The sequence below is a fragment of the Typopeltis vanoorti genome, chromosome 17 (assembly GCF_054136105.1).
Source record: "Typopeltis vanoorti isolate ZY-2024b chromosome 17, IOZ_Tvanoo_1.0, whole genome shotgun sequence".
NCBI lineage: Eukaryota > Metazoa > Arthropoda > Arachnida > Uropygi > Thelyphonidae > Typopeltis > Typopeltis vanoorti.
Window position 1 is genome coordinate 50840461 of NC_143565.1, and position 14686 is coordinate 50855146.

At 34.2% G+C, this 14686-nt stretch overlaps 1 protein-coding gene across 1 annotated transcript in view; it reads left to right on the forward strand.

Moving 5' to 3' along the window:
• NO66 (Bifunctional lysine-specific demethylase and histidyl-hydroxylase NO66) overlaps window positions 1-14686 on the forward strand; it is a 295812-nt gene that overhangs the window by 252212 nt on the left and 28914 nt on the right. The window contains exon 15 of the mRNA XM_090407239.1: window positions 11190-11304. Coding sequence (XP_090263365.1) covers window positions 11190-11304 — 115 coding nt within the window. The remainder of the gene's footprint in view (window positions 1-11189; window positions 11305-14686) is intronic.

Genomic DNA, 14686 nt, shown 5'->3' on the forward strand with positions numbered 1-14686 from the left:
AGCACTGTAATGTGAGAGAATAACTTTCTACAAGTTAGCATTCTCTTTGACAGTGCATTTATCTAATGCAATGGCTTACTACATTAGCAACGTGGTCTCTGAACTTTAATTCTCTGTCCACTATAACCCCCAAGTCTCTAATCTGACTGCTTGTAGCAAAAATTTCCATTAATGTTATTCTACCTGCAGTGTCCTTCATCCATAATACATTAACTTACATTTAGAATCATTAAAACATAAACTGACACTCGTTAACATTGACCTACAGAATCAGTCCATTTGAGTTAGCCTGCGGGTGTATGCATCAGATACAGAAACTTTGCAGAAATCCAAATTAGCATCACCAGCAAATAACTGGATATCATCCTCTATACCAAGGGTGGGCAATTCTTCGGTAATAAGAGCTGCATATAATACGTTTTTGAATGTTCAAGAGCTGCAGAAAATATTATTTTAAAATTGTATTTATAAATAATAAAAAATACAACTATATAGTATTCCTACTCACCAAAGAAGAATATGTTTAATCTCTACTCGTTGAAGGTTTTGATTCTTCATTTGTGCAGTTAATACTTTAAAATCCGGCTGGTAGGATGTCAAAGCTGTTCTAAGAAGCTCAGTGAGGTGGCTGTTAGTGAGGATAACACAATGTTTTGACTTGACAAATTTCATTACAGAGAAGAGAGATTAACAGCAATAAGTTGTCCCAAAAACAGAGAGTAGTCGGAAGCCAGTTTTCTGAAGATTGGAATACATTGCTTCTGGGATTTGTTTCCAAACGTCAGTTACAGATGAGCTTTTATGTACTAGCTTCAGACCCATATCTTCCTGCAGCGCAATAAGCTCTGTGTCTATTGAAGCAACATCTGCAGTAAAAGGTGCAACAGTTGGACATCCATTGTTGATGACATCAACACAAAAGGATTCACAAGAAATTCAAAACATGGCTTTAACTTTTTTTAGTTTCTCAAACTTATTCTCATAATCATTATAAAGTGTTTCTGAGTTTCTTTCATATGGTTTCAGTTTACTGAAACAATCCTTCGTATTGTTTCAGTTAAAATTGTCCTCCCATTGTTGGGTAAACACTCATTTCTTGTTCGTATTTCCATTTTATACTCTTCTGTTGCCCAGTCGTTTTAAACAAGGATTTTATAACTTTCACTAAAATCAATCTTAATTATTTATTAAACAGAGAAATACTTATCTACTAAAATTCACTAGTTATGTTCCGCTACCACCACAAGCAAGTAACTTGTGTGTACTGCATGAAGAGTAATGACTCAGAGTCCAGGCGACAGAGGCAGTGGGTAATGCAGCGATCATAGTAGTCACTTTTGGAACTAATTCTTATTTGGTTTTAAAACAATGTGAGATTTAATATCCCCTTAATTTAAATAATGTTTATATCGCCGAAATGAAGCCTATTGGCGCTTTATATTTAAGTAACTTAATGGTTGCACCTTTTTGACAACTCGTATAGCAGAGTATATAAGTTCTTTTCGCTATATCCTTTGGTATCTATTTGGTCTAGCTACTCACTAATGAAGCCTCAAAAAAGGCTGAAACCGTCTAGGTAGTGACCTCCCACCATAATGTAATAACAGCATACATTTCCTAGGAAATGTGTTTTTACATTATGGAAAATACCAAGAATAACGATCCGAACTTTACCACCTTTGCTGCGAGTTTCCCGAGATTGTGCTACGTACTAGGACTACTTGCATTAGCTCACGCTAGTAATCGCCGATACTTTTATAGTTTACTATATTCGGCATGAAACTCTCTGATTCCAATCTTTGAGTTTCTTATTCGGTTTTAAAACAATGTGGGATTTTATATCCCCTTAATTTAAATAATGTTTATATCGCCGAAATGAAGCCTATTGGCTCTTTATATTTAAGTAATTTTTGGAACTAATTTTTGCTGGAGTGACACAGGCCATAAAATGTCGAAACACTTTTTACCAACCAAATACCATAATAAAATCCACATTAACAACCCTTTTGGCCAGTACCATTTAAAAGCTAAAAATGTAAAGTTTCAAAATTTATGTATTTTACTTATCTTTAAAGCATTTACGAAATAAAATATTCTAATATTGGTACATACTATACTACTATAGATTATTAATATAAAAGTTTAGAAAAAAATGGCAATGAAAACCAATATTGTCTCGGGAGCCACACAGAGTAGCTTTGGGAGCTGCAGTTTGCCCACCCCCCAGTATCATTGATATACAAGTTAACAGTGGTTCAAATTTTGTACAGAATACTACAATATTGTGTTCTTTTGTACAGAATACCGTAGTACACCCACTGATCATCCTCTTTTTCTTGGCACAAATCTGTACTTTCTGATATAGTTCGCCCACCGATTAGAGATCCTTCAACACTTCTGCGCATCTCAGAAAAAGGAGAATCCATTCCGATAATAGGGTAATCAGTCCGTATTGTGGGATGAGTTGTTTATTATTACCAGTCAGAAAATTAACTTCTCGTTTATGATTATTGTAGTTAACTATGTTGCTTGTATAACAGTTGGAAAATTTTACCTATAAAGCACGTGATTTCGCGTGTTAGCGACCAATTCGAACGTCCTTCATTTCTTTCTCCCCTTCAGCATGAATCGACTATTCTTGGAAAGACGCGAAGCAGGGACCTACAAACGGTGGGTGAACTATACCTGTCAGTTAGCCACTCTCCTATTCATGCTTCAAGCCTATTTTGCATACTCATTCCTTTGACTTTCTGTAAGAACCTTCATGTGGAATCCTGTCGGATGCCTTGGCAAGATCCAAAGCAGACTAAAACAAGACCTACCTTTTACAAACCCACGATGCCCTGTATAGAGTCACAAATGTATGACTCTTAGCAAGTGGTTAAAAGTCACATGTGCTGAGAGCAAGATAATTCCATTACACAAGGGTACAGCTAAGACTCATGCAGCAAATTATACTGCTCTCAGCACATGTGACTTTTAACCACTTGCTAAGAGTCATACATTTGTGAGACAAGTTAACAACTAGGATGTGCTCTCTTCATTTCTTCAGCATCCATGCTGATATCCCATCTGATCCAGTAGCTGTTGTATTCAAATTAAATTTCTGCAATAGTTTTAATACTTCTGCTTCTTTTATCTCAATTATTTCATCCACTTTTCCCCTCAACATCCAGAGAGCTAATGGGTCTCCCAGGAATGTGTATATATATCTTAACAAATGCTTAATAATTCAGCTGTTTCTAGTGAATCTGTCACTTTCCTGTCATCTATGTTCACTAAGGATGTCCTTCTATGGTCATTCTTCCTTTAATTTAGATTCTTTTTGCTGTTTGAATAACTTTTCTTCATAATCCGATTTGGCCTTCATCACTAATTTTATGATATTGAAACCTTTTGAAGACACTCCTCATATGAGATAGGAAAATTCTTCTCAGGTATAAGGGATAGAAGAGAAATAAACAGATTTTTGAGCTAGAATTTCTATTGTCTCATTTTGAAGGAAATTTATTAAGAGAGAGAGAATATCACAGTTCTCCAGTCATGTCTGTGGATGCCAATTTTTATGATATTTGTGCAAGAAATTCTGTGCAATTTTTTATTGATGAAGCTGAGTAGCCAATGAGAAGATGGAGAAGTTTAGACAGAATTGAGATTTTATATATGGAGCATCCTGTAGAATCCACAATAGGTCTAAGTGGATAGTTATGTTTATGTGATTTCAGCAGTGAGCCATATATTCTAGGTGCTCTTGCATGATATGTACTGAGTCTTTTGATGGTTTCTTGATCTATGGATGTGTGGTCCAATAACTTGAGTTCATTGAGTAAACTTTTGGTGAGATCTGCATTAAGCTGGGAGTATGTATTTCGATCACAAAGAAGTAATTTCTTTCATTTTCCAGTCGTATCATTTGGAACCTGAGAAAACAATAAAAACACCACTGTAGTCTTAGACCCAAAATCTCTCGTAATGAGACAACAGAAATTCTAGTCTAAAAAATTTCCATCAGACATAGTGGACTTATTCAAATTTACAATCACTAGTTACTTCACTTGGAAGGATGAAGTATACAAACAAGTGGAATGAATGGCATATGTCTTCTGTTCGTGATTGTCATTTTATACCAGAATAGTATGCCTGAGTGGGTCATAAACTTTTTAGTTAATATCACAGATTCAGATCTAGGATATTTTTAATATAAGTTAACATAAGAGATTGAGTGAGAGACAAATAAAATTCAAAAATAATATCTTTATTTACAAATGGTTTTTATTTAGTGTAATCCAGTGTTTCTCAACCTTTTTTGGACCATGCCCCACCTCAATGTCTTAAAGATTTTGATGCGCCCCTCTAGCATAATAGTCAGCCAAATTATGAAAAAGTATAGTATAAATATGTACATGTGCATTTTCTAATTGTCCCCCTGTGGGGTGTATGCCCCACGTTGAGAAACACTGGTGTAACCCCTTGAAGGTACATGGCAGGAATTTGATGATGATGATGATGATGATGACAATATCATAAATTAGAGTAAATCTTTGGTATTATTTTAACAGTGTGTGTAAAATGTTTGTTTCACAAGTGCTATATACAAATTTATATTATAAATATCATTTGCAGGGGTGCTTAAGGGTCAAAGCTGTATAACTGAGAGGAGACCTCCACATGGCCTTTAAAGGAATGTGGAGAACCGACCAGGGCTTCTGACGTAATGTCCAATCCTCACCATCTCGTGGTTCACCCTGATGGGTATCTACTTGGATACTGAATGAACGAGGATGGGCTGGCAATTTGGGATTTAGCCGACCAAATTGTATTCTTATTGGTTAAACCAAAATATAGAATGATGGTACAACATGACAGAATTTCATGCCGGCTGGGGCGTCGCCCGGTTAAACAAGGCCCCCGTTGTTTTCGCCGGGGAACCAGGGCGAACAGCGAAAAGTCAGCTACTGGAATAAATCTGAAAATAAATCCCAACTCAACATCACCAGAGTTAAAGATCGGTACTATCAACGTAAGAAGCCTAGCTCCATTTCTTTGCCATTCAGGCAAAGAAATGGAGCTAGCTGAGGAATTAGATAAGTACGAGATCGACATAATAGGGGTGACTGAAACAAAAAAGACCAAAACCGGTGAGATCGTTCTGAGCAATAAATACAAAATGTTATATTCAGGCAATGACAATCAAGGAAAAGAAGGAATACCCATAGTATTCAACAAAATACGAGGCTAATCTTCTTGAATGGCAGTCAGTCTCAAGTAGAGTAATGTGGGCAAATATGAGAATGGGGAACTGGACAATGAGACTTATTTGTGCCTATGGTCCCACAGAAGGTTCTACTAAGGTAGAAGTGGAGGAATTTTTTGATGCTTTAGAAAAAGCAACTGACACAAAAAAAATGAAAAGTTGGTCCTTGTTGGGGATCTAAATAGCAGAGTAGGAAATGATTGTGAGACGTACAAAAATATTTTGGGAAAATATGGAGAAAAGAGCAAAGCTAATAATAATGGCAAGTACCTGCTGGATTTCCGCTCAGGACATGGACTGGTTATTACTAATACCACGTTCCAACATAGAAATGTGCACAAATTCACAATGAGAGAAGAGGCAAGGAATAAGAAAAGTCTCATTGACTATGTTATTGTTGATAGTAATATTTTCTCCCTGGTACAGGACACCAGAGGTACAGAGGATTTGAAATTGGAAGTGATGACTATTTAGTCTTGAGTAGGATAAAATTGAATTTCACTTTGAAAAGAATAACATTTAAGAAAGTTTTAAAGCGAATAAAAGTTGAGCAGCTCTCAGATGTGAACTGTAGACTAAAATACACAAAGATTATTGAAGAAAAAATGAAAGAGTTTGAGAACAGGAATCAAACCTTGGAGATTCAGTGGCAAACTCTGAAGAAAACATTGATTGATTCTGCCAGAGAGGCATGTGGTGAGGTTGTCTGTAAGGGATAAAAAAATCAGAACTCCCTGGTGGACACAGGAAGTTAAAGAGGCAGTCAAGGAAAAGAAGAAAGCATACCAAAAGTTCCTGTCAAATAAGTCAGCTTGTGCTCTTAGAGAATATAGAGACAAATGCAAGAATGCTAAACACTGTGTAAAACTAGCTAAACAAAAGTCATGGGAGGACTTTGGCAAGAATATAGAAAATAAATATCAAGAAGGTGGCAAAATATTCTGGAGGTTGTTGAAGAAGCTTAAGAATGGAGGAAAGAGTGCTATAAAAGGAATTAGAGATGATAAAGGTGACATAAAAACTGGAGAAAAAGATATCCTTGAAGTATGGAGTAATTACTTTGAAAAACTCCTAAATTAAACAAGCAGTGATGACAGCACAGTGGTAAAAAACACTGAACAGGCATGCAGTCAGGAATACATATCCATACTTGAAGTAGAAAAAGCCATCAAAGGCTTGAAATGTGGAAAGGCAGCAGGAGTAGATGATATTCAAAAAGAAATGCTGAAGTATGGTGGTATAAAAGTCTTACAGCGGATGCACTGCATAGTTTAGAAAGCCTTGACAGAGGGACAAATTCCCGATGATTGGAGTAGGGCTCTCATAGTACCCATATATAAAAAGGGAAATAAAACTGCATGTGAGAATTACAGAGGTATTTCCCTACTGAGTGTTCCTGGCAAGATCTATGCAAGTATACTTGAGAAACGGTTGAGAAGAATTGTGGAAGAAAAGCTTGGTGAAGAACAAGCTGGATTCAGGCCAAATAGAGGCTGTCAGGATCAGATCTTCACTTTATGACAAATAGTTGAGAAAGCATGGGAATATAACAAAGATCTGTATTTAAGTTTTGTCGATCTGGAAAAGGCATATGACAAGGTGCCAAGAGAGAAACTATTCAATACGCTGCAGTTATATGGTGTCAATAGGGCATTATATCAAGCAATACGTAATCTTTATTTGAGTTGTAAGTCAGCAGTTAGAATTGAAGGAAGTACAGGAAGATGGTTTAATGTTAAATCTGGTGTCAGACAAGGTTGTACATTATCCCCTCTGTTATTCATTATCTATATGGATCACATTAAGAAGGAAAGTGGTATTAAACATGATATCAAAATTGGAGATGTTAATGTTAGCTCTTTGCTTTATGCGGATGATGTTATACTTCTAAATAAATGTGCTAAAAGTCTGCAAGATTCTCTGACTAAATTGAATAGCTGTTGTAATAGATGTGGTATGAAGGTCAGCAATAAAAAGACAAAGACAATGAAAATAGGCAGAATCATTGAAAATGTCAACTGTGTTGTGAATGGAGAACCTGTGGAACAAGTAAAACATTTCAGCTATTCAGGCACAATTTTTACTGAAGATGGTAAATTAAATATAGAAATAGACAACAGAATCAGCAAAGCTGGTATGGTGGGAAGTCAATTGAATAAATTCATATGGAATAAGAGAGAAATTAGTCGGAACACTAAATTAGCTGTATACAAGACGGTGTTTAAACCAGTTTTAGCTTATGGATCTGAGAACTGGGTCAGAAGTAAAACACTTGACCAAAGACTAGAGACGGCAGATATGAGAGTCTTGAGAAAGATTATAGGCATGAACAGATGGCATCAATGGCAATATCATATTAAAAACGAGGATATTAGGAAAGAACTTGACATTGTCAGCATCCAGGAATGCATTAGCAGAGGTAATCTCAGGTGGTATGGTCACTTAAACAGAATGGGCGAGGAAAGATTAACAAAACAAGTGTTCTCTGCCAGGTTGGCAGGAAAACGACCCAGAGGAAGACCAAGATATAGGTGGATTGATACGGTACAAAGTGCCTTAGACGATAGAAATATAAGATCTGATAAGGTTGGAGTCTTGACAAGTAACAGACTGATTTGGAGGCAAATTGTAGATAGGAAATTAATAATGATGTAATTTTTTTCATGTAGTACTATCATATCCTGTACACCCCTTGAGGGTACATGGCAGGAATTTGATGATGATGATATCATTTGCATTAAAAATCATTTGTGCACCACTTTTCCTAAGAATGAACGTATTATTTTTTCTTATCATCTCAACAATATCAGTTCCCTTTAAATACAAAGATAATTTTAAAGTGTCCTTTTTCCTTCTGGAAACTTATTCCATATCCTTGAACATAAAAAGTTTATTACTTTTTGGGTTCATAGTTTACCTAGAATGCAGCTAAAAGTGATACATACATTCCTTTTGATATGTTATGCAGCAAATGTATTCTAGGTTAATTTTGGGATAACTGTTTGCTTCTCTCATAATACTCTTTTCTGCCTTGTTGGCTTAAGAATTCTTTTAAACTCTATTTCTCCCCCTAAACTTCCAACTTTCAGAATGTTGTCTCTGTTCTAATCAATGCAACAGCTGTTCTGTTATTCTCTCACTAATTCACCTTCCTCTTCAGAAGTACATGAATTTTGCAAGTATACTATTAGCTGGCGTGCCCCGTATAATATGGTGGCGACATGAAAGTTGCTTGTTGTAAACAAGACTACAATTCTCTAATAGTGTGATGACATCAATATTTTCTTCTTTCAAGTTTACGCTACAGAAATTTAAAAAATGTAATGCTATTAAATCTTTGATTACAAGAAATAATGCATTTTCGTTATACATTTAAGAAGTGTTTACATATAAAATAAAATTCTGAAGCTAAAAATTATCTTTTCCTTTTTATTTATTGACTTATTATTCAAATTTACAATCACATCTGGTTACTTCACTTGGAAGGATCAAGTATACAAACAAGTGGAATGAATGGCAATGGGCTCATGATTATCACCTAATCTAGCTGACTTGAACACATGTAAGCTGTTCAGTCAAATTTTCTGTGTTATTCTTGAATACAATTTAAGAATCTCACCATTTATGCTACCTGGCATATAAAAATGTGTGATGTTTGTGCTACTACAGACAAATGGGAACATCAGTCAACACATCCAGGTCATCAAACCTCACAAATCAGGCCAAGGCAACACTGAATTGAAATCACCAGCCACAGAATCCAGTGGGAAAATGCCAAAATGTTACATAGATCCATGTATAAACATGAACATTTATACAAAGAGAGTACTGAAACCCTACTTCATTGACGTAACCTCGAGACAATGATGAGGCAATCGTAACAACTATCTCACCATTCCTAGTGTAGGAAATTATCATCCTTAACTTTATTAAATAAATTGTATTTTCAATTTTTTTATTTTATTTAATTTTTTCAATTAAAATTGTCCAATTTTATTTTCAGCCTAATAGTTTGTAACTTGGTTTTCCTAGCGATTCCAATGTAATGCATGCACTCTGTTTCTTTTATTCAAATTCCTTGTTGTTTTCTATCCACATTGATAATGTCTTACAATACATATGACGAAATATCTGTATAATAAATCAATTTTTACTGTGCCACATATGTGATTCTGTAATGATGGATATCTCACAGGATTCATTATACAAGAAATCTGTTAAATACATTGAACATTCATTAGGGTTATTTCTGTAAAATTTTTGCTTTGTTTTATTTTATTTTTAAATAGATAGGCATTTTGAGAGTTCTGCTCTAGTCATCTGGAATTTAAGCTTTTAAGCAGTTTGTTCTCCACATTCCTTAAATGGTTATGTGGTGGTCTCCTCCTAGTTATACAGCTTTAACCCTTAAGCACCCCTTAATAAAACCCTTACACTTCCTAATTTCTGGTCTGGTATCAATCCTATGTCTGCTACTGTTCTGTCACTGCTTGCTCTGTTTTACAGTTTTTCAAAGTAACTATCCAGACATCCAAATATCTGTTTTCAGTGTTTATCACTTAATCATCACTGATTACTTTACAGTACTGTACTGTGTAGCCTGTACAATATTTCATCTTCTTTGATATGTGTCAGTATATTGTTACCAAAGTCTTGTTTCGATAATGTGTCGTTAACTACTCTTTTTTTAACCTTTTTCTCTGTATTCTCTGAGTTCACCTGTTGGCTTACCTGCCAGGGACTTCTGATATGATGTTTTTTTCCTTTCTAGGATGTCTCTTTAACTAATTGAGTCCACCATGAAGGTTCAAATTTACATGCGTCCTTGGTTGAAATCTGGAGAAAACACATTAGTGTTTTCTTCACCGTTGAAGAAAATCATTTGTCTCTATAGTTTAGCTTTTGTTTTTGAATAGTTAAATTTTTTTTTTTAATATTTGAATCTGCAATTTACCAGTGAAAGCCACTCAGTTTTGATTCTTTTAATACTAATAATTTTAATAATAGTATAGTTTTATCCTCCTCAAAACTAAATGGCTATCACTTCATATTTGATATCCCTTATATATTTTTGTATTATAGGGATATCAAATATGAAGTGATATGAAGCAGTATGAAGATATCACTATCAACAATAATATAGTTACTCTATATTTTATAAAAAACAAAGCTTAGATCTTAAAACATCATAACTTAAACATTGCTTTCATTCCACGCACTTTCATGTTCACTGTACAGTGATTATGGAAATCATCACTGCCACACGTGTCATTAAAGAAGCATGCCGCTTACAAGAAATATGAATTGTATTTGCAGAAATTATGCAGGCCAAGTAAACTTTGGGAGAAATTCATGTGTATGAACAAACATATTAAAGATGTATGCAGGATTGCCGGGAGTATGAATTGGGTTTAGCTTTGTTTCTCCTTCTCTCCAGATGCTAAAGGAGAAACATAATGTTATGTAGCAGCAGGACTAGGTGCTTTCCATCTCATATAACAGCTACATCAGAAAATTAAAAGAAACATATGAAATAGTAGCATACTTATGAAACAGCAAGAACCAAGGTGTAATACTGAACCACATGTCGATTGCTATTATAAAGTATTTTTAAAGTGTTCCTCCAACACAGTGGTAATATAATAGTCTCCATAATTAGCAAAGATGGGATACAAAAATAACACATTGGTAACATCATTTTTGTATCTTTTTTGTTACTAACAGCTAATCAAAATTTGAAGAACTAGTAGATTGAATAAATCCAAAATAGCTTGCTGATATAGTGATTATTTTTGAAGTATAGTGTTTATTTTATATTTGTATACATGAAAAATAAAATTTTCCAGAAACTTTAGTTCTCTCCTTAAATGTACTGTGTATTATTGCTTGTGTAATACTTTCCTCAGAACTGATAACCATATATGTCATTAAATAGTTGAAAAAGCTCACAGTATCCATGATGTAAGCAAGAAATGGGAAGATAATACTCAAGGAAATAATTCTATAAGTTCAGATACTGAAATAAAATTGATTCGACAGAAAGCAGTTCGGTAATGTGAAAATTTTTTATATGACATGTAATATATCGTTGTAACTTCACGTGCTTTTATTTTAATACAGTTTACAATCTATACTATGACATCATTCAGTAGCATGGTGATGTCCCATTGGCAGTATTCTTTCAGTTGCATTAATATGTTTTTTTTTTTTTCAACTAACATCTTTTAGTTAGCTAACAGTTAGATAAAAATAGAAATCCTACTCCAGAGACCGTGTTCATGATCGATTTTCAAGCTACTGCATGGTCTCATTGTTGTGTTACACTTGTTTTTAATATGAATTATTTATTGCAATTTAATTGGCATTTTTAATAAATTATGAGGTAAAGAAGCAGAGAAAAAATAGAGAAAGAAAAAATAGATAGTAATTATTTTAAACATTTGTTTATATATATATATATATATATATGCTATAAATTAACCACTTAGAATAGAATTATAAGAAAGAAACAGAATTTGAGCCATTCATGATAGAGGATATAACATCAATCAGCAACTCATGGTTGTGCCACTTAATATCATTTGCACTTTCTGTGATGCTTCTTGGAATTTTAAAGAAACCAGAAGAGAGAAAGGGGAGGGGAGAATTCATGCATTGCTGTTACAAAAGAAAATAACTTCTCAACAGATCTCTTTCAGAAGAAGTGTTTTCAGCATGCATCTTATAATAGCTTTCTGTCACTGATTCTGATGTAATGTTGACATAATGAAAATAATTGATGGCATTAACTTTATTTTTCTAATGACATGTAATACAAGCATTGAATGAAATTCAAATGAAACAAACTGAGATTGCTTTGGCAGAAAATGACCTACTTTTGAAAGTGGATATGGTATTGTGAAAAAATGATAAAAGTTATAGAATCAATCATGAATTATGTCATTTATAATGAAATGACAAAAAAATCATTATGCCATCATTTGAAATTGTGGCAACACCTCTAACATCATTCCAAATGAAATCATTAATTGGCTGAAGCTGCATAAACCAGTTATGGAACAGTTTTTTTTTTTTTTTCTGGTGTGCTATTGATTATAGTAACCATTTTGATTGGTGAATCCACAGAACTTTCACAGTTTCATGAGGTTTTGAAATACAATTGACCATTAAACAACGTGGGGGTTAGGGGCACCAACACCCCCACCCCCACGTGTATTTCACTTCCTTATGATTTTTATTAAAAAATCATAAGGAAGTGAAAATAGATTTACAGTACTGTGCTGTATTTATTGGTACCTTAAGTTAATATCTGTATACAAGATGAATTGTCTGTCTGTCAGTACTACATCAATATTGTGTTATATGATACAAAACACTGTAAATATACGGTAGTAGGCTAGTAAGAGAATCACAAGCATCCATGCCTTTGGCAGGATTTGAAACCCCCCCCCCCCCCCAGCCTCTGGGCTGGAGAGCAGATACACTAACCACTCAGCCAACCAGGCCAGCTATGTTATATGTATTACTAACACTAGGCATCAAATTCATATAAAAAATGTAAAAAAGAAATTCATATTTATTTACAGGTATAACAATTCATGCATTGATAATGAATCAGCAATATGATTGCTTTATGGTAGCCTAGCCTATACACTAATGAATGAATCGTTATAAACTTTATGTTATGCTAATTAATTAGTTAATTTAACTAAATAACAGTTCATTTTATGCAGTTGTGATTTAATACTGCATCTTTACATTTCTCTCGACTGTGAATGGTGCTGTGTATAGTCTGTAAGTGTTTGTGTGTGTAAGTTTTGAATAAATTTTAACTTTTTATCATAGATTTGTGTATATATTATGGTAGTAAATGATTAGATAGATAAATAGTATCTGCATGTATTTTATGCATTCATGACATACCTAACTTTTTCTTAATTTTTTTCAAATATTTTTAAGCTACGCGGTTTGTCTCAGTTTTTTCAGATTGTCGGAAATCTCCAAAAAATTTTCCAGTATATTAATTGAAAAAAATCTGTATATAAGTGGACCCATGCAGTTCACATCCGTATTGTTCAAGGGTCAACTGTATAGCTTATTTTGTCCAATTTTTTTTTTTTTTTCTTCAACAGTCAATTTAACGATCAAGGTGAGTACTCTTAATTTTAATTTCATCATCAAATTCCTGATGATGGACGTCCAAGACGTCCTCTTAAATGATTCAACAATAACTTCTAAGGTTGGAACGGCCATACTCAAGGCCATGCCCGTATTGTTCAAGGGTCAACTGTATAGCTTATTTTCAGATTGTCCAATTTCTGTTTGTTTGTTTTTTTTCCAACAGTCAATTTAACGATCAAGGTGAGTACTCTTAATTTTAATTTCATCATCAAATTATTGATGATGGACGTCCACGACGTCCTCTTAAATGATTCAACAATGACTTCTAAAGCCGGAACAGGCCATAGTAGGCCTAAATCCTTGATACGCGGGATGATCAAATTCCTGATATATATACCTTCAAGGAGTGTACAGGATATGATAGTACTACATGAAAAATTTACATCATTACTAAGTTCCTATCTACAATTTTCCTCCAAATCAGTCTTTTTAATGTCAAGATACCAATATTATCAGGTCTTATATTTCTGTCTTCTAAGGCACTTTTTTTGTATCAGTCCACCTATATCTTGGTCATTCTCTGGCTCTTTTTCCTGCCAACCTGGCAGAGAACACTTGCTTTGCTAAGATTTCCTCTCCCATTCTGCTTATGTGACCATATCACCTGAGATTAGCTCGACTAATGCATTCCCAGATGCTGACAATATCAAGTTCTTTCCTAATATCCTCATTTTTAATATGATATTGCCATTGATGGCATCTGTTCATGCCCCTAATCTTTCTTAGGACTCTCATATCCGTAGTCTCTAGTCTTTGGTCAAGTGTTTTACTTCTAACCCACCTCTCAGATCCATAAGTTAAAATTGGTTTAAACATTGTCATGTATACAGCTAATTTAGTGTTTTGGCTAATTCTCTCTCTTATTCCATATAAATTTATTCATTTGACATCCTACCAGACCAGCTTTGTTGATGCTGTTGTCTATTTCCATATTTAATTTGCCATTTTCATTAAAAATTGTGCAAAGCAGCTGAAATGTTTTACTTGTTCTATAGGTTCTCCATTCACAATGAAGTTGATATTTTCAATGCTTCTGCCTATTTTCATTGTCTTTGTCTTTTTAATGCTGACCTTCATACCATATCTATTACAACAGTTATTCAATTTAGTCAGGGAATCTTGCAGACTTGTAGCACATTTATTTAGAAGTATAACATCATCCGCATAAAGCAAAGAGCTGAGATGAACATCTCCAATTTTGATATCAGGTTTAATACCACTTTCTTTCATAATGTGATCCATATAGATAAC